The sequence below is a fragment of the Blastocystis hominis genome (assembly GCF_000151665.1).
Source record: "Blastocystis hominis, Singapore isolate B (sub-type 7) whole genome shotgun sequence assembly, scaffold_11".
Lineage (NCBI taxonomy): Eukaryota > Bigyra > Opalinata > Blastocystidae > Blastocystis > Blastocystis hominis.
Window position 1 is genome coordinate 47172 of NW_013171818.1, and position 27547 is coordinate 74718.

The 27547-nt window shown below is 48.0% G+C and overlaps 10 protein-coding genes; 3 read left to right on the forward strand and 7 right to left on the reverse strand.

Annotated features, from left to right (window-relative positions):
• Positions 1 to 19: 19 nt before the first annotated feature.
• Positions 20 to 1701, reverse strand: GSBLH_T00001418001 (uncharacterized protein; the record flags this gene model as incomplete). XM_013039828.1 has 6 exons in its annotated part: positions 20 to 169; positions 198 to 371; positions 401 to 607; positions 637 to 760; positions 791 to 1351; positions 1381 to 1701. 6 exons carry the CDS (start codon positions 1699 to 1701, stop codon positions 33 to 35), a joined length of 1524 nt encoding a protein of 507 aa, XP_012895282.1. The 3' UTR covers positions 20 to 32.
• Positions 1702 to 8158: 6457 nt separating this feature from the next.
• On the forward strand, positions 8159 to 8908 carry GSBLH_T00001419001 (uncharacterized protein). XM_013039829.1 has 6 exons: positions 8159 to 8222; positions 8300 to 8373; positions 8408 to 8506; positions 8538 to 8619; positions 8650 to 8767; positions 8799 to 8908. The coding sequence occupies exons 1-6, from the start codon at positions 8186 to 8188 to the stop codon at positions 8884 to 8886; spliced, it is 498 nt and encodes a 165-aa protein (XP_012895283.1). The 5' UTR covers positions 8159 to 8185; the 3' UTR covers positions 8887 to 8908.
• A 12-nt stretch (positions 8909 to 8920) lies between these two features.
• On the reverse strand, positions 8921 to 10263 carry GSBLH_T00001420001 (uncharacterized protein; the record flags this gene model as incomplete). The annotated part of the gene is made up of 4 exons (XM_013039830.1): positions 8921 to 9010; positions 9045 to 9764; positions 9796 to 10083; positions 10117 to 10263. The coding sequence occupies 4 exons, from the start codon at positions 10261 to 10263 to the stop codon at positions 8921 to 8923; spliced, it is 1245 nt and encodes a 414-aa protein (XP_012895284.1).
• Positions 10264 to 10559: 296 nt separating this feature from the next.
• GSBLH_T00001421001 (uncharacterized protein) lies at positions 10560 to 11302 on the forward strand (the record flags this gene model as incomplete). The annotated part of the gene is made up of 3 exons (XM_013039831.1): positions 10560 to 10724; positions 10759 to 10827; positions 10862 to 11302. 3 exons carry the CDS (start codon positions 10560 to 10562, stop codon positions 11300 to 11302), a joined length of 675 nt encoding a protein of 224 aa, XP_012895285.1.
• Positions 11303 to 11492: 190 nt separating this feature from the next.
• Positions 11493 to 13022, reverse strand: GSBLH_T00001422001 (uncharacterized protein; the record flags this gene model as incomplete). Its single annotated transcript, XM_013039832.1, has 6 exons — positions 11493 to 12029; positions 12059 to 12293; positions 12326 to 12511; positions 12544 to 12802; positions 12831 to 12880; positions 12910 to 13022. The coding sequence occupies 6 exons, from the start codon at positions 13020 to 13022 to the stop codon at positions 11493 to 11495; spliced, it is 1380 nt and encodes a 459-aa protein (XP_012895286.1).
• Positions 13023 to 13272: 250 nt separating this feature from the next.
• Positions 13273 to 18046, reverse strand: GSBLH_T00001423001 (uncharacterized protein; the record flags this gene model as incomplete). XM_013039833.1 has 9 exons in its annotated part: positions 13273 to 13803; positions 16748 to 16849; positions 16882 to 17136; positions 17167 to 17487; positions 17517 to 17576; positions 17607 to 17684; positions 17714 to 17762; positions 17793 to 17930; positions 17961 to 18046. 9 exons carry the CDS (start codon positions 18044 to 18046, stop codon positions 13315 to 13317), a joined length of 1578 nt encoding a protein of 525 aa, XP_012895287.1. The 3' UTR covers positions 13273 to 13314.
• Positions 18047 to 18454: 408 nt separating this feature from the next.
• Positions 18455 to 19768, forward strand: GSBLH_T00001424001 (uncharacterized protein; the record flags this gene model as incomplete). The annotated part of the gene is made up of 2 exons (XM_013039834.1): positions 18455 to 19034; positions 19068 to 19768. 2 exons carry the CDS (start codon positions 18455 to 18457, stop codon positions 19766 to 19768), a joined length of 1281 nt encoding a protein of 426 aa, XP_012895288.1.
• A 31-nt stretch (positions 19769 to 19799) lies between these two features.
• Positions 19800 to 20100, reverse strand: GSBLH_T00006271001 (uncharacterized protein; the record flags this gene model as incomplete). The annotated part of the gene is made up of 2 exons (XM_013039835.1): positions 19800 to 19887; positions 19919 to 20100. 2 exons carry the CDS (start codon positions 20098 to 20100, stop codon positions 19800 to 19802), a joined length of 270 nt encoding a protein of 89 aa, XP_012895289.1.
• Positions 20101 to 20462: 362 nt separating this feature from the next.
• GSBLH_T00001425001 (uncharacterized protein) lies at positions 20463 to 21425 on the reverse strand (the record flags this gene model as incomplete). Its single annotated transcript, XM_013039836.1, has 1 exon — positions 20463 to 21425. The coding sequence occupies one exon, from the start codon at positions 21423 to 21425 to the stop codon at positions 20463 to 20465; it is 963 nt and encodes a 320-aa protein (XP_012895290.1).
• Positions 21426 to 21659: 234 nt separating this feature from the next.
• GSBLH_T00001426001 (uncharacterized protein) lies at positions 21660 to 23117 on the reverse strand (the record flags this gene model as incomplete). Its single annotated transcript, XM_013039837.1, has 1 exon — positions 21660 to 23117. The coding sequence occupies one exon, from the start codon at positions 23115 to 23117 to the stop codon at positions 21660 to 21662; it is 1458 nt and encodes a 485-aa protein (XP_012895291.1).
• Between the last annotated feature and the right edge of the window lie 4430 nt (positions 23118 to 27547).

A 27547-nucleotide genomic window follows, 5' to 3' on the forward strand; every position in this document is an offset into this window, starting at 1 on the left:
TTTTTCCCACAAACAATTCCATGATACAATTGCTATTTCAATTCACTCTTATACTCCAAATACTTCTTCTTCAAAATCTCTTCAATCTCCTTGTTCTTGCATCGCTTCCTCAGTCGAGCTATCGTCTTTATTTCCACCTTGCAGTACTTCTCCTGCTCCACCAGGATTTCTATCTCGCATTTCCCCGTCGTCCCTACTCACCACTTCCACGTAGCCCCATCGCACCGCGCACCCCAGCGGCGTTTCCTCCGTTTTCTCGTCCAGGACGCGAGCGATGCGCGGGTCCGCGTTCCGAGCCACAAGGAACCGCACCATCGCGAGATTGCAGTTGTAGCACGCCAAGTACAGCGCCGTTCGGTTCTGCGAATCCACTACTGTTCAGGATCCACGCCACGCCTACCGCAGTTGATCAGCTTTCGAGGATCCCACTCATGATAGAACGCGTTCGGGTCCTTTCCGAGCAGTTTTTCCATGTTTTGCAGGTCTTCTTCCGTCCCGCTTTTCACCGCTTTGAACCACAAATCCTCCCTCCACACGCTCTGCACGCTCTCTTCCCACACCGTCTGCATTCTCGCCTCTTCCTGCTTCCGCCGCGCGTGCTCCGTGACTAGACTTATCGCGCCTCCGCGCCCCTACTTCCCAGCGACCCCGTGAAGTTCGCCTCCATGGGCTGGAACTGCTCCACCTCGCGTTTGATGTCGTTCACGTCCGTGATGTCGTGCACGTCCTCCTCCCCGGTCAGCCGACTAATCGCCGTCCCCTCGCTCTCAACCCTCCGGTTCGCTCCTACCACCAAATGCAGTTGTCGCCAGCGACGCAGCGCCTGCTTGGCCTCCGCTTCGTTCAGTCCAGGCTCCTCCCTCGACCCTCCCTGCGAAGCCTCGACCTGCGATGAGACGGAGGCCGAAAAGGAGGCCGAAAAGGAGGCCGATGTTTCGTTCTGGGTGGGTAGCTGTGATTCGTTATGAGGTTCGTTATGAGATTCGTTATGAATTTCGTTATGAGATTCGTTATGAATTTCGTTATGAGGTTCGTTATGAGATTCGTTATGAATTTCGTTATGAGGTTCGTTATGAGATTCGTTATGAATTTCGTTATGAGGTTCGTTATGAGATTCGTTCTGCAATTCGTTATTCACCTCCTTCTGCACCTCCTTCTGCCCTTCACCGCGGTTTTCTTCGCCGTTTCGTGGGGTGTTTCCCTGTTTCCCCAGCGCGGCATCGGTCGGCGAACACACCAAAAACTGCCGAACCGCGTCCGGGTAGCGCGTTCGCAGCTCCGCCACCGCCAGAATCAGCAGCTTGATCGCGCGAAACTCGCGCGAGCGGAAGGACACCGAGCTGATATCGGTCTGCACTCGACTCTCCCCGCGGAACCTACCAGCGCGACCACGGAACTGTCCGTTTTGGCGGAGAGGCTCGCGGTGTCGTGGGGATCGTCGAGAGACCCATCGCCGGTGGGCGTGTGGGAGGCGGGCAGCGTCTGCGTCGAGGTGCAGGAGTGCGATTCCCGCGGGGTGACCTCGAGAATTCGAAATCGAATGCACTGCTCGATGAACTGAACGCTCTGCCGAAGGAACTGGGAAATGGCCTCCGCCTCCTCCGGACTCAGCGAGGCGCGCGCTTCGAGATAGCGGGAGCACATGTTCGTGAGCAGAGAGCTCCATTGGCCTGGGGAAAAGGGGAAACCCGGCCCTACCATCCTCCAGGTACTTGTTCACCAGCCGCTCGCAGACGGGGTTGGCGAGGCCTAGCGTGCTTAGTACGACGTGGATGTCGTTGTTGTTGTCGACGTCGCTCTCGACGATCTTGCTCAGCAAGCCACAGCCGAAATTACCTTCGTCACGAAATCCTTTTGAGCATTATTCAAAATCGTCTCCTCTTCCGCTCCCTGGTTGATTGCAGAACAGATGGAAAACACTTCTTCTTGATAGGGAGACGGATGGTCTTCATGAGGATTAGACAACGAGGACAGACCTAAATAACAATCACAGTGAAGTCACACTTCTCGAAGTTGATAAAATCTTCAAGTTATAGTCTGTTTCATGGTCCTCCTCGCTTTTTATTCTGGGCGTATCGATTCCTGTCTCAATATTTTCAATACTTGCACTCTTAATTTGTTTAGAATCCGGATCTATCGTAAACAGCCTTTAAAAATCCCACTGTTTGAAATCACAGTAGTTTCCGGTAAATTACTATTTGCTATTTCTTCTGTCTCCCTATACAGAGTAAGAACATCGACTAGACAACAAAACAACGTACAACGGAATTGGTTCGGTATCTCCTTTCACTACTTCTATAAAATGATCGCTTCCACTCGGAGACCTACCAGGTGTTGATACACATGACCCCATATTCTTGACAAACAAACTATCATAAAAAACTCCAACTCTCGTTTTCCTCCAACAAACAGACGAAAAATACGTCTAACTCTCCTCCAACATCTTAACAACCTTTTCTGGAATCTCTTCCCCAAAGGCATGCAAAAATACCACACTACTCTCCGCCACACGTCGCAGCAATTGTTCTCTCTGTTCCTTCGGCTCCTTCAGTTCTTTTGGTTCCTTCGGTTCTTTTGGTTCTTTCGGCTCCTTCGGTTCCTTCAGTTCTTTCGGTTCCTTCAGCTCCCTTGGATCCTTCGCTTCCTTCGCTTCCCTCGCTTCCCTCGCTTCCCTCCGATCCTCGTCCTCGTCCTCTCCTCCCTCTCTGCTCTTCCTTCCCAGCGCTCCTTCCCTTTCCTCCTCCAATCGCCGCAGATTTTCCCGCATCTTCTCCGCGACCACGCGTTCGAATCCGCGCAAATCCTCCTCCAGCATTCCCTTCTCGCACGCCAGCAGCGCCAGCACGGCCTGGTACAGCGCCAGCACCTCCAACGCGAGCGTCTCGTCGGCCTGGCGGTCCTCCAGCAGCACCAGCGACGCGTTGACGGTGGCTCGCACGAAGCGGAGCACTTCGTCGCGCGTCCCGCGGAAAGACCGGACGGTCTGGACGAGCGTGAGGACCAGCTGCAGCATGGGGCGAAGCACGCGGCGGAAGGCGTCGCGCTGGGAGGGAGAGAGCTTGTTGGGGTGAATGGCGAAGCCTGGAGGCGAGTTGAGAAGCAGCAGCGGGCAGTCGGAGAGAACGGAGAACACGGAAAGGTCGAGCAGGCGAATCGCGCCCGAAATGTCCGACGCCACCGCGATCAGCAGCGACAGCAGCCGCACCACGCTACACGTCACCGCTCCACGAGGTTTCCACGTTTCTCGCTGCAGAACGTGCAGCGAATCGCCGTTCAGCAGCGAGGTATCCGCGAAATCGAGCAAGTGCAGCAGCGACTACGCATCAATCCGCCCTCGCGCCATCACCAGAAGCACGTCTTCGCGCTGCAGAATCACGCGCAGCAGCTCCGCGCGCACGCAGCTCTCCAGCAGCACGCGCAGCAGCGACAGCACCGCGATGCGGCCCTGCAGATCCGCCAGATTCACGTCCTGTAGCAGCGACGCGCTCAAAGCGGGCAGCGCGGCGCGCAGCGGCGTTTCCAGCAGCGACAGCGAATCGACCGCCAGGATCGGCCTACCATCGCATCCTCCCCGCGGGACTACGTCAGAAAGGCGAGGAGAGGGAGGTAGAGCTGCACGCGCGCGGCGTCGCTTCGCTCGTCTTGGCGCTGCTGCACGGCGGGCGCCAGCACGGCCTTCAGCAGCCCGGAAAGAACGGTCTGCTGCGTGAAGGGCGGCAGCAGGGAGGGCGGCGCAGAGCGCAGGAAGCGGAGCAGATCGAGGAGCAGCGCGCTCAGCGAGGCCAAGTAGGGTCGCTCGTAGGAATCCGTGCGGACCAGCAGCGCGATGAGCGCCTGCAGCACGGCGAGATGCAGCGAAAACGGCGCGTCGGCGAAGCGGGGGAGCAGCGAAATGACCTCGCGCGCCTCCAGCAGGTCGAAGTGGAGCAGCTGGCAGCCCGCCGAGAAGGCCAGCGTCTTCGCGGCCTCGAGCGCCATGTGCAGATTCCACTGCGGTCGATCTCCAATCAAACGCGTACCTGGTAGGTCCAGCGCGTGCCTTCGTCCACAAAGTACGGGATCTGATCCGCCGGACTGCCGTTGCGCGTCGCCACGTCGCGGATGTTCCGCGCCAACTGCAGCAAATCGACTTGGACGTAGGTCGTATCGCCCGATTCGCGCTGGATCCACGCGTTGGCCGTGCAGTCCTGTGTCTCAAACACAAAGCCTTCCCTCTACGTTCAAATACGCGGGCATCTGCGAGGGCTCCACGAAGGACTGGTCCACGATCTGCAGCAGATCGAGCAGCGGCGAAGTCGACGGCGGATCGACGCGCAGCGAGTCGCAGACCGACGCGTCGTACTCCAGACACGCGCGCAGATGCGTTCCCAGCAGCTGCAGCGAGAGATTCCAGTGCTTCTGGAAGTAGAGCAGCACGCAGAGCAGCTTCAGCGTGTATCCCGCGACGTTGTGCAGCGAGACGAAGTTCTCGATTCGCGAATGCTCGCCTTCCTGCACCTCGCCAATCCCGATGATCTCAGCCAGGACGGGCCGTCGGCTCGCCTCACTCCGCTCGTTCTCCTGAACGCCGTTCGCGAACTCGATAAGGAAAGGAAGCGCCGAGAGAAGACTCAAACCGACCTGGGCGTCGAGCAGCGCTTGGCAGAGTCGCGGAACGATCGATCGCTACCCTCCAATTTCCCCTTAAACCCTACTTCCTGATGCGAGCACAGCAGCCACAGCAGTCGCAGCACCTTGCTCGCCGCCTGCACGTGGAACGCCACCAGCACGGGGTCGTTCACAAACGCCAGCAGCGTTCCCAGCACGCTTTCGCTGGGACTCAGACTGCCCGCCGAAAGGCTTTGCAGGTTGAGGACGAGGAGCGACGTCACGGACGGGAACGCGGAGCGCGCGTGCGCCAGCAGCCAGTCGAGCAGCGCGTGGACGGCCTGGTTCGCCACCTCCTCGGGGGTTTGCGTGAAGAGCACGGAGAACAGCAGCGAAATGAGGGCGTTTTGGACGAGAGCGACCTCCGTCGGGTACTTGTCCAGAATCGAAATCAGCATTCCCTGGTTCACCTGGTCGCAGAACAGCCGCAGCGCGCCGAACGTCGCACGCTGCAGGCTCGGAGACCCCGTCGACGTCGCGCAGAGGAACAGCGAGAGCGCGGAGTGGCTGTCGGTGAGCAGCTGCGACGCCAGCGACGTCACCAGCGCCGAGGGATGCGTGGAGGAGTGCAGCCCGAGCCTCGAAATCGCCTCGGTGGAGACCCCCAGCAGTCGCTGCAGCAGCGTCACCACCACGATGAGCAAGTGGAGCTGCGGGCCGTAGCTGTCGAAGAGCTGCGAGTCCACGAAGAGCGAGCTCTCCGCGATGCAATCGCTCGGCAACGTCGCGTAGTCGAGCAGGGAGTGCGAGGGCGAGAGCTGCAGAAGCGAAAACAGTTTCTGCAGCGCCAAATCGGCCGAGAGCAGCTCGCCGACCGTGTCGCAAAGCCGGGTTTTGACGAGCTCCGAAGCGTCGCTACTCGGCGATCCGCAAACGGCAGGGAAATAGGAAACGATCTCCGAGAGAATGGCCAGACTCTCGCTCGCGAGCTTCCACTTCTCCCCGCTGCGCGAAGGCAGGTAGGTGAGAAGATCGTACTTCGCGAACACGTGGTGCAGCGCGAACGAACAAATGTGCGGAAACACCGGACTCGCTACCACCGCCGATACGCCCAGCACTTCGATCAGCTTCTTGACGAGCTCCAAGAAATGCAGCGTTAACGGATAGGCCTGGAAGCTCGACTCAACGGTCTCCAACTCGTAGAGAAGTCCTTGCTGGGGCCCCGAATCGAGAATGTGCCCGACCTCCAATTGCTCGAGGATCAGCTGGGCGTACGACGCGTTGGACGCGATGCAGGTCAGAAAGGCGAGCAGCTCCGCCTTCAGCATCACGTGAATCGGCTGGTACAGCAGCCGGATGCACAAATGGACCGTGTTGACCTGCAGCGACGCGAGAATATTCGGACAGTTGCTCGTGTGGCGCAGCACTTGGATCATCAATCGCAGCATCGCCACCAAGCCCGTCAGATCCGTGTTCAGCAAGCTTCGCTGCCCTCCGTCCGTCGCGATCAATTTCTCGCACTCGTTCAGCGCGTTGACCATAATCGACCAGCTCACGTGCTCCGATGGAGCCGTATCGATGAACTGATACACGGCCTCCGCGCTGGACGGACTCGTGCTCGCCATCGAAGCCAGCAGGCGGAGATAGCTGTTCAAGAGATACGGCTCGGCGCGAAGCCGGTCGCTGAGCATGGTGCAGAAGTAGGGCAGCGTGCATTCCTCAACGGAGTTCCCGGTGAGCACGATGCTGAGTCCGGGGAGATGCGAGAACAAATAGTCCAGCAAATAAACGATGGTCTCCAGCCCGTCTTCTTCCTCCTGCCGGCCCGCCTCCATCGATTCATACAGCGAGAACTGCTTCGAGTGGATCGTGTGCCACTGCGACGACTGCACCAGCAGATACCGCGAGACCAAGTCGAACGCCACGTTCGTGATGATCGTCGAGAACACGCCGTCGCTTTGGTGCTGGTGAATGCACACCACGTCCTGGTACAGCGTCGAAATCCCTTTATAGCGGAACGCCTGCCTCTCATCGCTCCTCCCTCGCCTACTTGCCGCAGCAGCGATCGATACGTCGAGCTCCACTCCGCCTCTTCGCTCCAATGCTGCAGTCCATACACCCCGATCACCAGCTGCACCACCGCCTTGTACCGATCGTTGTCCTTCTGCGGCGGCGCCGGCGTCATTCGCTGCAAGTCCTCGGCGGAGAGCGGCGGCTGTCTGCCCGCGCTGCACTGCAGAATCGAAGCGATCTCCGCGAAGTCCAGCATGGCGGCGATGTAGAGAATGGAGTCGGAGCGTGTGGGCTCGCCCTTAGATTTCTTGATGAGGTGGCTGTAATGCCGAGAACAGCTGTGATTGAGGAGGAGAAGACGGTCGAATTCAGCGGGCTGAATCTGCAGATGAGACCGAGGAGGAGGAAAGAAAACATGGGAGGAGGAGAAGAGGAAGAAGAGAGAACGGAGAATCATGATGGACTCTTCGAGAATGGCGTTGGTGAACTGATACTCGCATTTGGGGATCAGATCGATGTTCACAGACAATACATCGAACAGTTTCTTTGGGAACTCTTGACGTTTGCTTTGAAGGATACGAAGAATTGAACTCTGAGAGAATGACAAATCGCTCTGTGCATTCACCGCCTGAACATAGACCTGGACAATCAAAACCACACACCAGCGCCCACCTCGACTAATTTTTCTATACTCGAAAATACACGAAACCAATTTGAATAATAAAGGGACAATGCTGCCTCCACAAAAGAACGCTTCAATGACTTGTCGACTCGAGAAATATAATATGGAATTTTGGCGCAGACCAAAAAGTAAACAACTTCGTTTGTGTCGATTTTCAATTTCTCTGCTTGGGTCCGAATAGCCACAATCTCTTCCTGTGTGATTCCAAATAGAGCTGTATCAGATTCTCTATATATTAGTTAATCGAAGAAGCAAAGAAGATACGTGAGAGGAGTACATGAACTCTTATTGTCATGGAGTTTTGACATATCGCTTAGAGCTTCGTCCAGCTTTTTCTCCAACCGCTCTATTCCTTCAGCTGAAACGGAGGGTTGTTCAATCAAGCGAACTAATTCGTACAACTCCTCATATCGATTGCAGTACTTTTCTATTTCAATTTGATCGACCATAAAGGAGATTGTACTAATTCAGATATTTAGTGTAAAACTACCAAATTGATTCTGCCAAAAAATGGATTATAACCGTGATGGATGCGCCAGATTTTTAATTTTGCAAAATTGGCATGCAGAAAATGTGGAAGCACTAGAACGGGAGTCAAAGGAACACATTGGATCAACAATGATGGATTGAGCACTAAAACGATAGATTTGTGTACAGAATAACGATGTGTGATACAGCAATCGCTCAATTCTAGCCAGGTGAGAAATGATTGCAGCGTTCGTTTTTTCCATCCCTGTCGTCTCTCTATCATCTCAACATCGACTCGAATGAATTCAAATGCCCATTCTCTCTCTCTATTCACTCCATTCTGAAATAGGACATTTCCAACTAAATGAGCCCTATTAGAGTCGAAAATAATGAAGGTAGTTATCACATATTGTCCAAGGCAATACATTAAATATCATGGCTCCTCCTGCTCCTGCTGGTGCTGCTACTATCAGTAAGTTTGCCTGCAAATGACTAATCTCTTGTTGATTATGCCATTTTTCTATCTCGTTCGATATTAACATAGTATAGTTTATCTTCGTGCTGTTGGTGGAGAAAGCGCTTCTCCTGCTGCTTTAGCTCCCAAGGTCGGTCCTCTTGGTATGGTATGAGCTCTTTTGAATCTTGCTGAATTCATAGGCCCCTAAGAAAGTCGGTGACGATATTCAGAAGGCCACCATGGACTGGAAAGGTCTGAAGATCACTGTGAAGCTGACTGTGGTCAACCGTCAGGCTACTGTGCGGATCTTGCGATGGCGGTTATATCTAGGTGGAAGTTGTTCCCAGCGCTTCTTCTTTGATCATCCGCGAGCTCAATGAGCCTCCAAGAGATAGAAAGAAGGAGAAGAACGGTGAGAGTAGCTGCTTTGTCTCATTTCTAGTGAAGCACAACGGAAACATCACTCTTGATCAGGTGATCAAGGTGGCGAAGGTCCTTCGTGAGCGTTCCTACGCTAACAAGTTGGCTGGAACGGTGAAGGAAGTCCTTGGAACTTGCTAGTAAGCCCTTCGTGGTGTGCTTGACGTCTAGTTCTGTGGGCTGCACTGTGAACGGTCAGCATCCTTCGGATATCATTGCTGCTATCGATAACGGTGAGATTGAAGTGCCTGAAGAATAAACTAGCTCGAAGCTTTGGACATCATCTGTTTGCATCAAACACAACACCCCTCTTTCTTTGCCTTCTTTCGCAGCAGACGCTTCCTGGAAAACAGCGAACTGAGATCGTTGTGCACGCCGCATTTCTACGCTTTCAACACAAAAAACTATAGAAAAAACTTGAATCCTGGACGCAAGCAGCTCATTCTCGGGGGACACAAAGCAGATCACTTCGCCCTGCGCTCCGTTTCTTCCTGTTCGGCCGCAGCGGTGAAGAAACGCGGAAACGTCGGTTGCAAAATCATACTGAACAACTAAATTGACATTGCGAGTGTCGAGGCCTCGGCTAACCAGATCTGTACAAACAGTGCACATCGCTGAACCTTCCAATACCCTTCGAACCGCCTGGTCTCGTTGCACATCATCCAAATCTTGAGAGAGCACTTGGACCTTTATATTCATCCCCGCCAAACTCTCCGCGACTTGTTCAGCACGCGAAGCATTTCGAACAAATAAAATCGAGTTTCCACCTCTCAACTTTCCCGCCAACTTTTTCAATTCATTCATTTTTTGTTCTTCTTCCACTTGTTCGATGAACCTCACGCGGATATTTTCCGGAACAGAGCTGCGCCCCGATGTTTCACACCAGTAGATTTGAGGAAATTCGTGAGACAGAATGCCTCCCGCCGTCATTTTCCCATTACGAGGCAATGTTGCTCCAGCAGCAACGACCTGCAAATCTGCGTTGGCTCGCTCCAGGAGATGCAGACTATCCAACGTGTAGCGATAAAAAGGGTCGTTCAGAACGACATCAGCTTCATCGAGCACCAAGGTGGAGAAAGTGCGACGATATTGCTGTAACATCTCCAAGCTCTTCTTCCCAAACGCGCGGCGTAGGTACTATGCTCAGAACTGAACTCACGCCTCTTACTTCGTACACTGGCTTCGGTGTTCCAAGAACAATCGAAGGAAACACACCTTCCTCCATTCCCTTCCATTTTCCAACTGCCACAGCTGTTGCTGCATTGGGAGCGAGTTGGTGAACGACTTGTTCAACTTGGAATGCAAGCTCCTTCCGAGGGAGCAAAACAAGCATCCGAAGATGGGGATCGGTAATTAGGTGGTTAAGAAATGGAACGAGATAGGCAAGTGTTTTACCACTACCAGTCTCAGAGGAAATCGCTATAGGTGAACAGTTTCGTAGACCTAGTGGAATGCTCTATCAGAATTAGATAGAAACAGTACCACTTACTTTCACTTGAATATCTGTAGCATTTAATATGTTTAGTTTTCTCAATCCTTTCACAATCTTCGAATCGACTCCCAAGTCCCCAAATGACACAAATCTTTTCAAACATAATCGAAGGCCACTTTCGGACAATGGAGAAAGACGAATCATTTTCCACTTAAAAATGATTGTGTGCTACAACTCTCGTATAGGTAAAAGGAACCTATTTCTCACTCTCTCATTGAATCCAAAAGATGGGATCCCACATCCTTCAATCCCTGGGAGAGGACAGAAAAATAGTCGAAAACTGCTCTCTTACTATTGGGATGTCTGGAGCGGGTAGATTGCTCGAAAGAGGCGGCCAGCGAATTTGGCACGTAGTGGACGCAAAAGGACAGGTTGGACTCGAAGGTGCTTCTTTACTCTAGGTTCTTGGTCGTTTGGCCACACAAATCTCAGCTGTGCTTATGGGTAAACACAAACCGACTTACAACCCAAGCGACCCGGAATGCGGTGACTACGTAGTTGTTGTGAATGCGGGTGATATGGTGTACTCAAAGAAGACTTACGAAAAGAAAGTATACCGTTGGTATACTGGTTGGCCTGGTGGTTTGAAATCACGTACATTAAAAGTGGGTTTTGCTTGGAGTGTACTGATTATTGTAGGAGATGGAAGAAAAGAACCCTGAAAAGATATTGTGGCAAGCGGTTTATGGAATGTTGCCCAAGAACCACGTAAAAGGTTGTGTTGCAGGCTCTAACTATGTAGTTGCGAAAGGAGCGCATTCAGAGACTCCGAATTTACATGGAGGAGAACCATCCGCATGCTCCTCAAGTCCGTGAGACGGACTGGCCGATTTGGCATCTGCGTGCTCCCAAGGAGCCTCGCTGCGACGATGCGATTCTATCCTCGCCCGTTCGTGAGATCCCTGAAGACTGGGGTCGCGTGCTTCTGGATTGGAACAACTACGAAAAGGACTACAAAGACCCGTACGACATCGATTTCAACCGTCTGCATGATCTGTATCTGCGCGCTCATCCTGAGGAAATGAAGAAGGAGACGGCGCAGTTCGCGGATTTGGAGAAACTGAAGGAGGAAACGACGAAATTGATCGAAAAGGACGCGGAGGCGAAGAAGAAGGCGGAGGCGGCGATGAAGAAGATGATGGAGGAAGCGATCGATGTGGAGAAGAGGGTGAGAAAAGAATAGTTTTGCTTTATGGGGAGTTGTTTGAGAGAAACATCAATGTTAAGAGGTTGAGTGAATGAGTGAGTTGGAATTAGGGGTGAGTGAATCAATGAATGAGTGGATCAATGAATGAATTGAATGAATGAATGAATGAATGAATGAATGAATGAATGCCCCCTATATTATACTATTCATCCTATCAATCCCATTACTATAATAAACCCTCCCATCTCCCCATTCTTATCTCAAAACACCCTTCTCCGCTCCCCTTTTCTTTCCTTCTTTCTTTCTTCCAACAAACACTCCAACGAATCATCGCCAAAAACAAGGCAAAAATCACAAACGGCAAATACAAATGCGCGCAGCTCTTCTTCTCCATCTCCTTCACCTCCCGATCCAGCTGCTCGCTGAACGCCTCGAACGAAAACCGCTTCTCCGCCCTCTTTCTCCCCTTCTCTCCCATCTTCTCCCCCAATTTCCGATCCTCCGCCAGTTTTCCCATCGCATTCCCGAATTCCTCCCAATTCGCGCACAAAAAACCCGTCTCCCCAGAAACCACCGATTCCCGCGGGCCCCCGCTATCATGAGCGATCACCGCGCGACTCAGCGCCATGGCCTCGATGGGCACGATCCCGAAATGCTCGTTGCAGGGCGTATAAATCAGCGCCAGCGCGTTTTGAATCAGCGCCGCCTTCACATCCTGTCCGCAGTTCCGCAGGAACACGACGAACTCCGAAACGCCCTCGTTCTACCCTCAATCCCCGCGGGAATCCCTACAAACGCGAGATACGTGAGCTCCTCGTAGTACTCGACGTTTTCAGGCAGACGCGGATCGTAGCCTCCGCAGATGACAAGACGCAAATTGTGTTTTTCAAAAACATGCGGACCGAAGCGATTGCGGAGCTTCGAGAAGCCAAGAATCGCGGTTTCCACGCTTTTCTTGCGCTCGTAGCGATTCACCGACAAGAAGTACGAGCAGCCCGCTAGTTCGCGGGGGAGCGACGCGCATTTTCTGGGAGTAATCGCGGGAATCAAACAAAAAACTGGGCGAGAGATTGGATGCCGGCGAGGTCCACGCAGGGGTAGAGAACGTTGGGCAGCGTGTTGCTGAGATAGCTGATGATTGTGTAGGACTCCTTGTAGACGGACTGCGTGTACAGACTGTTTACAAGCACTTTGTCCGCCATCGAAATGCAATACTCTTCGAAGAGGTCGAATGGAAGGCGGTATCTGCAAGTGGACATATAGAATACAAAATTTACATTTTCTTTAGAAGGGAATTGTGGGGAGTTTGGACGAAATCGGGGTGATGGCAGTAGAAGAGAACTTTAGAGCGGCAGAATAAACGAAGGACTGGGATATAAGCCGCGTTTTGGTCACAGAAAATCACATCGTAGGGTCCGTAGAATACGGAGACGACAAATGCGAGATAGAGAGCCCGAATAATGGCAAACAATATGTAGAACTTGTTGAAGAATGTTCTTGGCAAAAAATCACCATGTACAATCACATTTAGCGTGCCTAGAAATAAACAACGTGAAAAACACACGACCGTCCTTTGTTTCATCAAATGCTTTCACTCCGTGATGCGAAGTAAACCTTGAGTCAATGAGGATATGAATTGATACATGGTAATATCATGCCCCTTTTGTTTTAAAGCAACCGCGGCGTCCACCACTAGTCTTTCGGCACCTCCAATACCCAGGTCGGGGTGGAGAAAAGCAATTCGTAGTCCTGTCATTTTCGAAATCCTGTTGATTGTAACTGTGGAGGAATAGCAAGTTTTCAAGTAGGTTCTTTTGGGAATGGAAATGTAGGGGGTGTAGCTCAGATGGTAGAGCGCTCGCTTAGCATGCGAGAGGTAAGGGGATCGATGCCCTTCTCCTCCATTTTTTTTTTCTTTTTCCAATCAATCTAATATTTATTTAATCTTACCTCTTCTCACCTCATCCTATATAAATACCAGCAAATGGATTTCAAACAAACACACCACTACAGAATCTCTCTCTTCTTCTTCTTCTTCTTCTTCTTCGTTATCGTCCCTCAATCAACGCAATGGCCTGCTTGGCCTGCGACTTAATACTCTCATTCGCCGAGTCATCAATCACCTTCATGAGTGCTCCCACATCTCTTAGCTTGGTGGCCGCCTGGATGGCTCCCTCGAACAGCCTCCACTTCATCGCGCACTCCAGCCGTTCCCTGGCATCGCTCATCTTCTCCAGGAACGCCGCTGCCTCTCTCGCGTTGTGGTTCACCATGCACGCCTCCACGAACGGCGCGTACCCGATCGGGCTTTTCTTCTCTCCCAGCACGGTCAGCAAGTCCCAGTTCTCCGAATCCGCCAGCGCTCTCACCTTCATCCGCCAGTACCGCTTCGCAGGGACCTTGAACGCGCTCGCCATCGCGTCCGCCACCTCCACGCGGCTGTGCAGCACGGCGAAGCGCATGGTCTCCAGCAGCGGCAGGTTCAAACACTCCTCCGACTTCGTCTGCGCCACCAATTTCAGCTTGAACTCGAACAGCTTCAGCTCCTCCTGGATCGCCTACTCCTCACTCCGTTTCCACGTTTCCACCGTCTGCGTGAAGACCATCTCCTTCCGTCCCGCGGACACGGCATTGCCCACCACGCCCAGCGTTTTCTTGAGCGCGTCTCTCCGCTTGGTCACATCGACTTCTTTCAGCGCGTCTTCGATCAGCAGCGCCGCCACTTCCCCGATTTCCCCCAGGAAATTCCGAATCTGCAGCACGCGATTCGCGTCCAGCTCCGAAACGTACAGCAACCACGACTCAAATACCCGCGGGAAATGCCGCAAAAGCCCCAGCAACTGCTCCGGAACGCCCTCCTCGTTTCTACCCGTGAATTCCTTGATAATCAAGGACTTGTCGTACAGTGATAACGCCACCATCATCATCAAGTCGCTGTCGTTACTACTGCTCGCCGTCCGTAACGCCAATTGTAACTCCCCCATCGCCAGCAGCAGCGGAATCTACCTCGCATTCCATCGAATTCGCTACGCGTTCCGCGGGATTCGGCTCGAACTCCAGCAGCATCGTCGCCAGACGCTTATTCCCGCGGGAAAACGCCACGTTCGCGATCTCCTTGTACGAAATCGCGGGGTAACTCTTCAAATTCTCGCGGATCTGGTCGCGGAGCGTTTCATCGGACACTCCCGCGGCTTTTTTGATCTTCTGGGAGGCCCAATCGACGAGCACGAAATCGTTCGGAATTCCCAAATACGCGCAGATTTTCAGCGCCAAGTAATACAGCTGTCGGTACAGCAGCAGTCGCAGCACTTTCTCCACGCCCAGGAAATGAAACTCGCGCCATGTTAGGAAAATCGCGATCTACCGATAACCGCGGTTATCGCCGAAAATCACCTTCGGGTCGCGCATCGTGTTCAGCACGCGCAAAAATCGCGACGCTTCCTGGAACTGTTCCACGATTCCCTTCCCCGTTTCCTCCGTTTCTCCAGTTTCTCCAGTTTCTCCAGTCGGTTCAGCGGTCGTTTCGGCGGCCGGCTCGCTCATCGCGGCATCATTTCCCCAATTGGTTTCCCCGGTTTCCCCGTTTTGGTGGTGGGCAATGCCGCCGTCGAGGAAGCATTTGCCGAAGCGCGCGGCGCTGAGCAGTTCTTCCTGCTGGATGGTGGAGAGCTCCTCCCTCGCCGCTTCCAGACATTCCCGCACCCCCAAACCCAGCAATCCGCGCTCCCCCGCGGTATCCCCGCGCAGCGGAGTCGCCGCTCCTTCGTGCCGGATGAATTGCTCGTGCGCACGACGCAGCCACGATCCGGGGGACTCGGATTCGGCCGTGTAGACGCTGCAGATGGCCTCGGGGACCTAGGAAGCGTTAGAAAAGGGGAAACGTGGAAACTAGAGCACGGTGCAATGGATTCAATTCAATGGATTCAGTGGATTCAATGGATTCAATCAATTCAATTCATTCAATTCAATCGGTGATTCGAACAAGAAGGAGTGAGTGGAATGATTCAAAACCCGATCATTCAATGGGTGAATCATTCAATTCATTCAGTTGAGTGATTGACAAAATGACTGATTGAGTTGATTCATTCACCATTAATACCAACTCATTCATTCATTCAATTCATTCAATTCATTCAATTCATTCAATTCATTCAATTCATTCAATTCATTCAATTCATTCAATTCATTCATTCACCCATTCATTTCCTTCCATCAAAACCCGATCCCTCTCTTCCTCTCTCTCCTACCCTCCTAATAATCTCGTGTTTCAGCGACGAGTACACCCTCAAGCAATCCACTTCGGGCACCAGCAGCAGCGTGTCCTCCTTGTCGTACGTGTATTTCAGCCAGTCCGCGAACGGGTCGATCAGCAGCAATCCCACCGTTCTCCAGTACAGCACCACGCTGTCGTCCCCGCACCACGCGAAGCCCCGCGGGGGAACGCGGCAGTCCGTGTTCTTCCCCATGATCTACATCGAAACACCCGCAGATTCCGACGTGGTCTTCGAAGTTTCGATCGAACACGTCCAGCCATCCCTGGTCCGAAAAAACCGCGACAAAATCGCCGCTCGGCGACGCCGCAAACGCGGTTATCTGGCCCTGCACGCGGCCCTAGATGAAAATTCCCGCGGGGATGTACGGCAATGTTAATCTCGTTAACAGAGTCGCAGGTGATGTAGTAGAGCGATTGGTCCATGCAGGACACGAGCGCCTCGACGGCGTTGGATTCGTTGCAGTGCGAATCGAACACGCAGGAACATTCCACGCGGTTCCCCGCGACTAAAGGGAGATCGGGGTACGATGTCTTGATCGGGTGGTCGGGGCTGCAATCGACGTAAAGCCTGCGGATTAGAGGGAAAGCGAGCGAAGAGAAGCGCCTACACGTGGTTGTTCTTTGTATAAGCGAGGAAACCATCATCGCAGGGACAGCCGTGGAGGACCATGTCGGTGAGCGAGACTTCGAACAACTTGTTATTCGACAGCAGCTCGCCCGAAGCAGAGAAGATGATGTACTGTCCGTCTTCGAACAAAATAAACAACTTCTGGTTTGTGGTCCATCCCATCGCTGCGACACGCGTGTATTGCCAATCCTTCCCCGGAATCTGAGCTACCTACACAAAAAACACAACGAGTGTGCAGAACTCGCTTTCCGCATGAGTCATAAATTAAGATATCTGTTGTTAAGCTAATATCACAGTTCATGGGCAGTGTTTCCTCCGTATTCCACTTAAGCGCAATATACCCTACAAATATAAGATCTCGCTCTTCCGCAACGCTCCTACCACTGTACTTTCCACAGGCAGTACGATAACAATCCAAAGAAAGTCCAGACCAGCCCATCGGCTCCTGGACAGTCACTTGCTGATAGAGCACGTAGCGATCCTCGTCTCCCAGGATCTGCCACTCGGAAACATCATTTCCAGGAATGAAATCCATTTTCTTTGTCAAACAAACAAACGCAAAACACCCGCCACATCACACCTTCGTCCAATCGCCGAATTTCATCCGCGTATTGCTGCTCACCAATTTCCGAACCTCATCAAAAAACGGATGCGCCATCGCCTCCTTCGCTGTCGGCCGCTTCTTCCCTTACGCCTCCGCCTCCATTCTCCTACCTGATGATCATACTGCAGCAAGCTCGTCAGCAAGTCCAGCGCATCGGCCGTGCATTTCTCCCGATTCTCCGCGGTGAAGAAAACGGACCACGGTTGCCGCGGATAATCCGGAATCGGACCGTTGTACATCACCGGCATGTCCAGACCGTAGCGGTCGCAGTACTGCCGCAGATCTTCCGTGCCCAGCACTTTGCAGATTTTGAGCAGCTGATCTTTGTCGTCTGCGCCTTTGAAGAGAGGTTCGCGACCGAACAGCTGCCATCGAGGCCATTACGCCATGCATACCAATGCGCCCAGGAGACACCCTGCCGAGAACATATCCAGCGAGTAATCGTAGTCTTGCATGTTGATAAGCAGTTCTGGAGGCTTGTAGTAGCGAGACGCGACATGCACGTTGAACTCCTTCCCAGGGTAGTAGAACTCCGCCAAACCCCAGTCCAGCAGCCAGATCTCCGGGTAGTTGCGCGGCTGCTCGTGCGGAGCCTTGTCGTCGACGATGGAGCCATCATCTCCGTTCGCTGCGGGAGAAGACGCGTACTGAAAGACGATGTTCTGAGGCTTCACGTCGCGGTGGAAAATCCCGTTCATGTGCGCGTAATCGAGCGCCTGGATGGGAATGGATTCGATTTGCGTACTTCGAAAAGCTGGAAAAGAATGCATTTGATCTCAAAGAGAGAGAACTTGGTAAAGTGAGTCTAGTGTGGATCACCAAGAAGGGCGCGTACTCGATAATCAACGCCATGGACATAAGGAAAAATGTACGCTGGAATCTGAGTTTTTTCATTTCGAACCACATCGTACAGCTTGCTCATAAGAGTGGAGCTAATCATACCGGAATTATGTGCGGACCACCATACAAATTTTGGAGAATCTTCACCTCTCTGAACGTTAATTCTCTCACTCTCAATTACCGTTGGATTTTCTTCATCCGTATGGGCTTTATTACTTTAACGCAGCATTCTCTCCCGTTTGTGAGACACATTCCACGATAGCAATCGCTATACTTGCCTCTCCCCACTTTCTCAATCACGGAATAATTGCTCGACTTCCTAAAACTCAATTTTCAATTAGAATGACACCCCCAGGCAATGACGAGCGACGAGTAATCCCAGTACGAAACTGGTCGAATGACGTTCACATCTCGATACACCCGTGCAACACTCATCGCTCCAGTTTTCTATTTTTGAAAAAAAAGCCGAAAAATGGCCAAATATTACTATTTCGTCTCGTTTGACAACAACGAACAACTATTCATGCATACGAACACCCACAAACTGTATATTCGATAAGCTGAGGAGCGAGCAAGTTTAACAAAATCAGTATAAATCATTTTGTTATATATATCATGAGCGGTATCGGTATTGACTTAAGCTCTACTACAATCAGAGCATCCTATAATTTAGATAATGAGATTATTGCTCTTCCATTAAAAGAAGTGGCTCAAAGTCAGGATGTTGGAATCTGGCCAATCGTTTATTTTGGAGAGAAAGCTGAGATTGATTCAGAGGCAATCGAACGTCTAGCTCAACAACCTAATGATGTAATAACCAATATTGTTCATGCCATGGAAATTATGGATAACAGAGACAGAGAAGTACGGAATCAACAGTTAGAATGGGGAAGTCCCATCGAATATGAAAACGGATCTTTTTATTATAACATGAAAATAAAGCGCCAAAAAGTGAATGTGGTCGATGTTCTCCAGAGTATATTCAGTATTATCCAAAGTCGTTTTGATCATATCACAAACAGCCAAAACAAGGCAGTAATTAGTGTTCCTGCTACGTTCGGTGAAAATGCATTTCATATTGTGGAAGATGCTGGTAAAGTTTTCGGGGCATGCACAGTAATCACACATGACCTCGCTGCCATCTACAGCCACACCATTTCATTTGTCGATTCTCTCGTTATTTGCTGCGGCGAATACCTATCGACGGTTTCTCTCTATTCGGGTTCGAATCTGGTTTGGTCGCTTAGTTTCTCCGATTTGGATCTTCCTCACGAGCTCTACCTCATTCTCCAGTTAAATCCCTCCTATTCGCCCTCTGCAGACACCGACAGCTCTACGCAGGACAACCGCGCGTCTCTCTACTGCGAGGCGCGCGCTCTCGCGCTGAAAGTGATGACCAACCAGCCGTTCAAGGTGCAGGATGGTTCCCTGTTTCCCTCATTGCACTCACGCCTAGACTCGCTCTACGGCACCATCCAGCAGCTCGCCACCTCCAAGAAACAGCAATTTATCGACGCTCTCAAGCTGAACATCGCGCGTCGCGATCTCTCCGGCGTTCAACGCGTCTGCATCTGCGGCGAATACGCGCCGCTCCTCCTTCCCATCATTCAAGACTACTGCAAAAAGCAGCTTCCTTGCGACCATCTCGAGTTTCTCTGCGACCAGCAGCAGATCGTGCGCGGGAGCGTTCGCTACTGCACCACTCTCGAAGGCCTGCTCATCAAAACCATCGCGCCCTTGCGCTCCACGCCGCTCTCCGAGGAGATCTGGGTGCTCTTCAAGACCGGTCTGCACTGCGTGTTCCCCTCGATTCGCAAGCTCCCGGCGCGGAAAGTGCTGCAAGTGAGCTTCACGGAGCGGTCGAAGAGTGTGTATTTCTTTAAAGGAAGGCAGCACACGCCTCTGGCGAAGTATATGCTCGTGCAGGACAGGCAGCACGAAGCGGGGTCGGAGTTGTCGAATGTGGTGTTGATGGAGTGTAAGCTCAACGAACGCGATGAATTCTCGGTTCTTTTCTATTGGAAGGATACGAGAGAGCGAGTGTATATGATCGATTTCGGAACCAATGGGAGATTAATGGAAAAGACAGAGCCGGACGAACCGACTTTATATACATTATACTGCAGTGTTTGTTTCCAACAAAAACGGATTACATAAACTGGCGTAACTGCTCGAGGGAGTGGAGAGCCTACGAATGAACCGATCTGCACGCAAGACCAACACTGTAATAGTTCTGCTTTTCGCGTTCCACATCTGCGTTTTTGAGAACCACATCTCTAGAATAACATTTTGAGAATAGAATCCTACGTCTTTAATTTGGCTAATTTCTTATCGATAAAGTCCAATGCCTCATCGAGCGTGAACTCGACATGGAAGCCCATTCCAATATTCACGAATATATGACTGCGGTCTTCCGCTTTCGCTTGGACATAAACTTCGGAGCCGATGTTCACCAACGAGCGCATCGTCGATTTTGTTTCCTTCTTCATTAATTCTATATTTGCGCGGAGCACTTCATATTGTTCTACAAGAGAGGACGTTTCCCTTAATTTCTCCATAGAACGCTCAAGACTGGGCTACATCGCTCAACACTCTTCCTCTCATCCCACTTTTATTTTATTCTCTATGATATCCTCGTAGCGACGGATCTGTGCGATAGAGATCCGATCCTCACTCATCCCCCAGAAATTATGAGTCTCGAAACTGCTGTAAATAATAATAAATAACTTCAATGCGTTCTATTGTTTGTCATGCGTGATTTACTCAAATAGAATAAGTGCTACTCCTGTCCACTTCCCATCTTTTCCAACAAACACGTCCAAACACTATATGAGACATAAAAACATATAGCTTAGCAGAAGCATCCCTTCATCTTCTTAATCTGATCAATCTTTCCCGAATCCACATGCACGCAGATCGTATCATCCTGGTACATATTATTCTCGAAATCGCCCTCCACCACCACCATTCCTTCATCATTATGGAACTTCCCATGCCCATTCGCCATATTATTCTGCCAATACCCATCGTACATCAAGCAATGATTCGCATAGTAGCTGCAGCCCTTTCCTTCCCTCACTCCATTCTTAAACTGACCCTTATACACCATCACTCCGTTCTTAAACTCCTTTCCTTGCCCATTCGCAGGGTAGTGTCGCTCTTTTTTATTCAGATACTCTCCTTCATACACTTTTTTGCCCTCTTCGTCGTACAGCACGATCTCCTTCCCTTTGAACTCCTTCACTTTCCGCTCCAGCGCGTTGTCTTTGTAGATTCCCTCGAAAATCGGGTTCCCTTCCGCGTCGAATTCCGTACCAAAACCGTCGCGTTCCAACGAATTCTCTTTGCAACCTCCAATGAAGCGGTCGTTTCCAGCCTCGTCTTTCTCGATTAGGCGGCGCTCGCCCTTCTTCGTGCGGATTACTGACTTTAAACCGCGGTTGTTGTTCACCCATTCGCCTTCAAAAGCGATTTGGTTCTCATCGTCGTATTCGATTCCGTAGCCGTTGCGCTGGTCGTTTTCGTAGTTGCCATCGTACACCACGTGGCCATTCACAAACTCAACACCATGACCCGTGCGTTTGCCATCCTTCCAGGTTCCCTTGAAGGTGGCCTGACCGTTCGAGAAGAGAGTTCCCTCGCCATTGACAACATCGTCCTTAAAGAAGAGTTTCATAGCCATAACGCCGTTCGGGTCCAGCAACACTCCCTCTCCATTCCTTTTGTTGTTCTCCCAAGTGCACTCCAACGTATAATCTTCATTGTCCTTCATAAACTTCTGTGTGCCTTTTCCATTGCGAAGGCCGTTCTCCATCGGCACGTCGTATTCTCCTTCCGTGAACTCATCAAAAATGGCGTTTTGAAAGACGGTTCCAGTAACTACCCATCAACCACCCATTTGAATTCTACTCGACGACAAATCAAACAAAGCAGCATCAATCACAACAGGAGCTTCGTTCTGTTTCTGTTCTGTTCCTTCCATGCTAATAAAATAAGAATGATTGAATAATTCACAATCGCGGTTAATCCATCAAACAAACCAAAATGACTATTTTCGATTCTTCTTCGCCTTCTTTCCATGCGTCTTCCCTCTGAACGTGTCCATCACATAATCATCCGCATCTCCTCCATCCCGATTCTTCCCCTTCTTCCCCTTCTTCTCTTCCTCCTTCATCTCCCTCTGCGCGATCTGCAACGCTTCCGTCGTCGTCTGCAGATACGTCAAAGCCTCATTCTCGCTGCACGGGTACGCATCTAATCTCTTCTCGATCAATTTCTCGATCCTCTGATAGCTTTCTACATCGTACTGCGTCACAAACGTGATGGCTCGGCCCGATTTGCCCGCTCGCGCCGTTCGCCCCACACGATGCACGTAATCTTTTCCATTCCCCGGAATGTCGTAATTCACCACTAAATCCACTTCCGGAATATCTAAACCGCGGGAAGCCACGTCCGTGGCGATCAGAATGTTCCGCGCGCCTTCTTTGAATTTGTTCAATGCGCCGAGGCGTTTCACTTGCGAGAGATTTCCGTTGATGCACACCGCTTTGAACCCAAGATTGCGTAAAAACAGCGTTAAAAGCTGCGAGCTGCTGCAGGTCGACACGAACAGAATCGTGCTTTTCCCGCGGAATTCGTTCATGATGAAGGCGAGGTAGCATTCCTTGTACTTTGCAGGGATGAACAAATACTGCTGGATGAGCGTGCTCACCGTCTGATACTTGGAAGACACCTGGATTTTCACAGGGTCTTGCAGAGAGGCTCGCTGCAATTTCACCACCTTCTGCGTCATGGTAGCCGAGAAAAGATAGGTCACTCGCTCCTTCGGGAAGCAGCTCAGAATTTTGTCAATCGCCTCCTCAAAGTCCATGGACAGACAACGATCGGCTTCATCCAAAACTAAGTACTTCATGGTGTTCAGAGAAAAGCCCTTTGTGTTCTCCAGGTGGTCGACCAAACGTCCTGGAGTTCCTACCACGACATGTGGCTTACGGGCTAATGCCAAGGCTTGCTGAACCATATCAATTCCTCCTACGATTACCGCAGTCTTCAGACCTACCGATGAGCCTAGAGCCTCAAACTGCTCCGAAATTTGGAAAGCAAGCTCTCGGGTAGGGGTCACAATCAGCGCATACATTCGCTGAGGGTTGTCAATCAATCGCTGGATAATAGGTATGGCAAACGCTCCCGTTTTACCAGAACCCGTTTCTGCAATAGCGATAATATCCTTATTTTGATCCTCTTGTAGAGCAATCTTCAATACATCTCTCTGAATAGAGGAAGGATGCTTCCAACCCAAGTTGTCGATTGCCTGACAAAGCGTATCACACACTCCATAGTCACTGAACGTCTTGTTATCTTCAGGTGAATTCTCTTCCATTTGGTGGTGATAAGAATTGTTTGGAGAGAGGCGTTTCTTGGCAAAAATCGAGGGGATTTTGGAATAATTAAGAAAATAGGTAGGAAGTGTGGGATTCTGTGAATGATGAGAAAAGTGGGATATCATTAGAATATAGAAGAACAAGAATGGGGTAGTAGGCAGCAAAAAGTGATGAATTGCTTAGAGTGATTGTATGGGTGAAAATAGATCGTTATTTTGTTACATATAAAGGTAGACTAGATTGGGATAGTATCATTTTGTTTTTCCAAACCAAGTTGCATGTTTTCTTTTGTAGACAAGCCGAGAGTGTGAAAATAATTATGGGGATTGAAGGTGTTGGTGAGATCGGTGTATTAAGTCATGGACTGATCGGTGATGTCCACATCACGGAATATACATATAAATGGTGTTACTAATGGTATTTGAAAATAGTAAATATGCGTTAATAAACTTACAATAGCAATCATTTCAGATCAAAATGCCTACAAACGATTTACTAGAATTGTAGTATAGTGCTCTAAATCAATATTGATATATAATATAGATGCATTCTAGAAAACAGTGGAGTATTACGTAATAACAAGAACCATGTTTTCTGTTGAGATTTCCTTATTTCAAGAATTGTAATGGTAAGAAAAATAATGGAATATAGTATTCAAACCAAAGAAGGAAAATAAAGGGTGGGAATGAAATACGGAGTTTTGATGTAAAAAGGGATTTTAAAAAGATGAGCTAGTTCCGAATACGCACATATTGATCGTGTTTATACAATCATTCACTGGTTATATATCGAGTCTTATGAGATTTGCATTCAACGAATAATTGATACTTATTTGTTAATTAGCAAATGATGATTATGTAAAATATTGTATTCATATCAAAATTGATATAACGCTTTTCGAGGTGTACGAATGTACTGGCAAAATGAGCTTTCAGGATAACTGTCATTACAAAATATGTGACTATTACATAATAATAATGTGGACACTCAATTGATGGCAACTAGTTATTGCTGAAGCTGTTTAAGAAATAAGTTATGATCACGTGCAGTTTTGATAGAAAGAAAGAATAACCTTTGAGAATAAACAAAAGAGAATACTCATGGACCCATATAAAACGATCCGAGTATTATTAAAACTATTAAAGCGAAGAAGACATAATTTGAAGTATCGAATACCAAAAATACCAAAATAATTATAATGTCATCGATTATGCTGGTATTAGAATGAATGAGAGTGTGATTACTGAAATGAAAATCAAAAGTATTCAAAACCATTGGAAAATAAGAAATCAGTTTTGAATTCACATGATAGAGTGATTTTCAGTAAAACTTATATACATACTTACTGGGATAATGATAATGTTTGGGATCTATTAGTGAAGCAAAGAAAGATTCCAGACAAAATACACTAACATGCATCGATTTTTAGGTTTAATACATTATAGAAAGATGATCGATCCTATTCACCATCAATGGTTTTCAACTTTGACAAAAATAAAAACAAAGGATAGGTAATTATTCTCATGACAATTTGGATTTTAAACTGATGAAGATTGCAAAACGTGAATACTTTGAAATGAATATATCTCGTATTTGTTCTATTCGATCATAATAGAATGACATAAGATTTTGGTAGAAAGATATGAATATGTATTCATACAGATTACATTTGTAGACTGCAATGATTTGAACAATGTTGATGCTAGCACAACTACACAATCCTATTTTAATATATTGCAACCCAGTGTCACGTTCATAATAGAATAGACAAAAATAGTCAATTATGCGAATTCACAGTACCAGTAAATGGATAGTATCCTGGAATGGTCAAAACATAGGTACATAGATAATTGATCAAGAACAAACTAAACTCTTGTTTTAGAAAAGTAATGATGATAATCGATATTAGGAAATTTCCATTATTAGTTGTTATTAATAGAAAAGACTACAAAACTAATGTGTAAGAAATAGCTTATTATATTAATTACGTTAATTATAATGTATGGTGAATAATAAGAAAAAAACGAAGGATACGCGTTAACAAACCTTCATTGAATGGTGATTCAAACAAACAGTTCAATGCTTCAGTAACTTACTTGCATTTTGATTAGATTAATTAATAATAATCATACACTTCAACAAGATCGGCAAGTAAAGGCGAAACATCTACATATCAAAATGAAACAATGCCATTACTCTTGACAGATTCAGATCTAACATGCCAGAAAGAAGAAGGAAGATCGACATTTACAAGATTTGGAATATCTACTATATTGGTTAATCACTAAATATACTTTCTAATATTACTTTTTCAATGAAATAAAAGCCATTACTTTGAGATATTAGATCTTGGAGGTTAAATAGATCTAACTATTAAAAGGAACAAATAGAATTCATGCTTCGCATTTTTAGAAGAGGACTCTGACTCAGAGCATGATCGCCCATCTTAATCGATTGCAATAATGGAAGATCTACATAAATAACACTAATAATACGGCTGAATACTTTCCATTATAATATGATCCGCAGAATTGAAAGAATATAAACCCAATTTCATTGATTGCAGTACTGGAGCATCTAATCAATTACATATATTCTTTATTTATACCTCTAACAAGGAATGAAGAAGAGTAAAAATTATGTGACGACCAATCATCATTCATCATATCACCAATACTGATGGTCTGTAATGAAGGAAGATTTTCTAATTCAAATTCACCTGAATAATCAGAAAAACTGTTTCTTCCTATTTCTATGGATTCCAATAATGCACAATTCTTTATGTGGAATGAAGATCCAGGATAAAAGTAATCATAATTCTTATAATGTGTGAAAGATTTCGGACCTATTTTCAATGTTTTCAGACTATTCAGTCCATCCATATTAAATGTTTCTACAAAACCAAAACTATCACTTCCGATTTCCAAATATTCAAGATCCGTGAATCGAGAGAAATCAAATGTTGTATAGTTTACCTCATTACAAGTCCAATTTGGTAGAATAATGGTAGTGTTAGTAGAAGGAATAGATTGAATATAATCACAAGAATAAGTCGTTTCAGCGAGATATTGAGCAAATGCAGGATGAACATCTAAGAATGTGAATGAACAAACGAAGAATCACTGTTAATAGTAGCAATGAGAGTATAATCGAAATAACTGTATGCATTCACATTTTGCAAATTAGGAATATCTAACAGTTATTATTATTATTATTCATGTACTCTCTAGCGTTACTATCATAAAACTAGATAGAGATCCATAATAATTATCAACAATAGTCGTCAAATTTGGAAGATCTAGTTGACATTTCTTCAGTTATATTACTTCTCATTGTCAGCGAACAAGACATATCCAAATTACCAGCTAGAGATAATTCTCCCAGACTAATTGACTCTAAAGAAGGAAGGTCTAAGTAATATCTGATTCAAAACATTTTGTACCTTGGATGATAGCAGTTTCAGTTTCACAAAATGCATACATGCCTAATTCAATAGATTGCAAACTTGGTAAATCTATACACCTCAAAACAACCAATCAAATAAGTACCTCGAATAATGAATGGACTATAGAAGAAACTATTTGATAACATATCGGCATTACCAATTTTGATTGACTTTAAGGATGGGAGATTTACCAATTCAAATTCACCTGAAAAATCGGAAAAACTATTGTCGTTAATTTCAATCAATGTTAGTAATTGACAATTCTTTATGTGGAATGACTTATCAGGGTTATTTGCAGCACCATTCTTTATTTCCGTAAATGAGTTTCCTCCTATTATTAACGTTGTTAGTTTGCTTAATCCATCAATGATGAATGTATCCACAAAACCGAAACTATTGTTTCCGATTTCCAAATATTCAAGATCAGTGAATCGAGAGAAATCAAATGTTGTATAGTTCATTTCGTTACAAGTCCCATCTGGCAAAATGATTGTAGAGTTAGACGACGAAATGGATTGAATATAATCACAAGAATGAGTAGTTTCCGCAAAATACTTGGCAAGTGTAGGATTCACATCTAAATATATAATGGAGACAATATTTGTAACTACTTTTGACTGAAGTAATAAGAGCATGGTCAAAGGTTACATATTCCGAAAATTCTTGTATATTGGGTATATCTGAGAGTAATAACAACAATTCTCTTTTACTTTCCAAAATAATAATACGTTGATAGTCAAAGCTTTCAGAATCAGAAATCAAAGAAGTTAAATTAGGGAGATCTTATTATTACTTGGACAATACAATAATTACTTCTCATAACTAATGAACATGATGTATCATTATGAACTCCCACTAAAGAATTGTGTCCCACATTTATCGTTTTTAAGGAAGGTAAGTCTACGATTTATAATGTATACGCAGTGTGATATACCTTCGATTATTGTGTTCATGGATTCTTGGAATACATTCATACCAAGCACAATAGACTCCAACCTGGGAAGATCTAATGATTTCAGTTCTGAAAACTATAATTACCTCGAACTACAAATGAACTATGATAGAAATTATTGGAGAAATAATTTGTGGAACCAATACTGATTGTCTTTA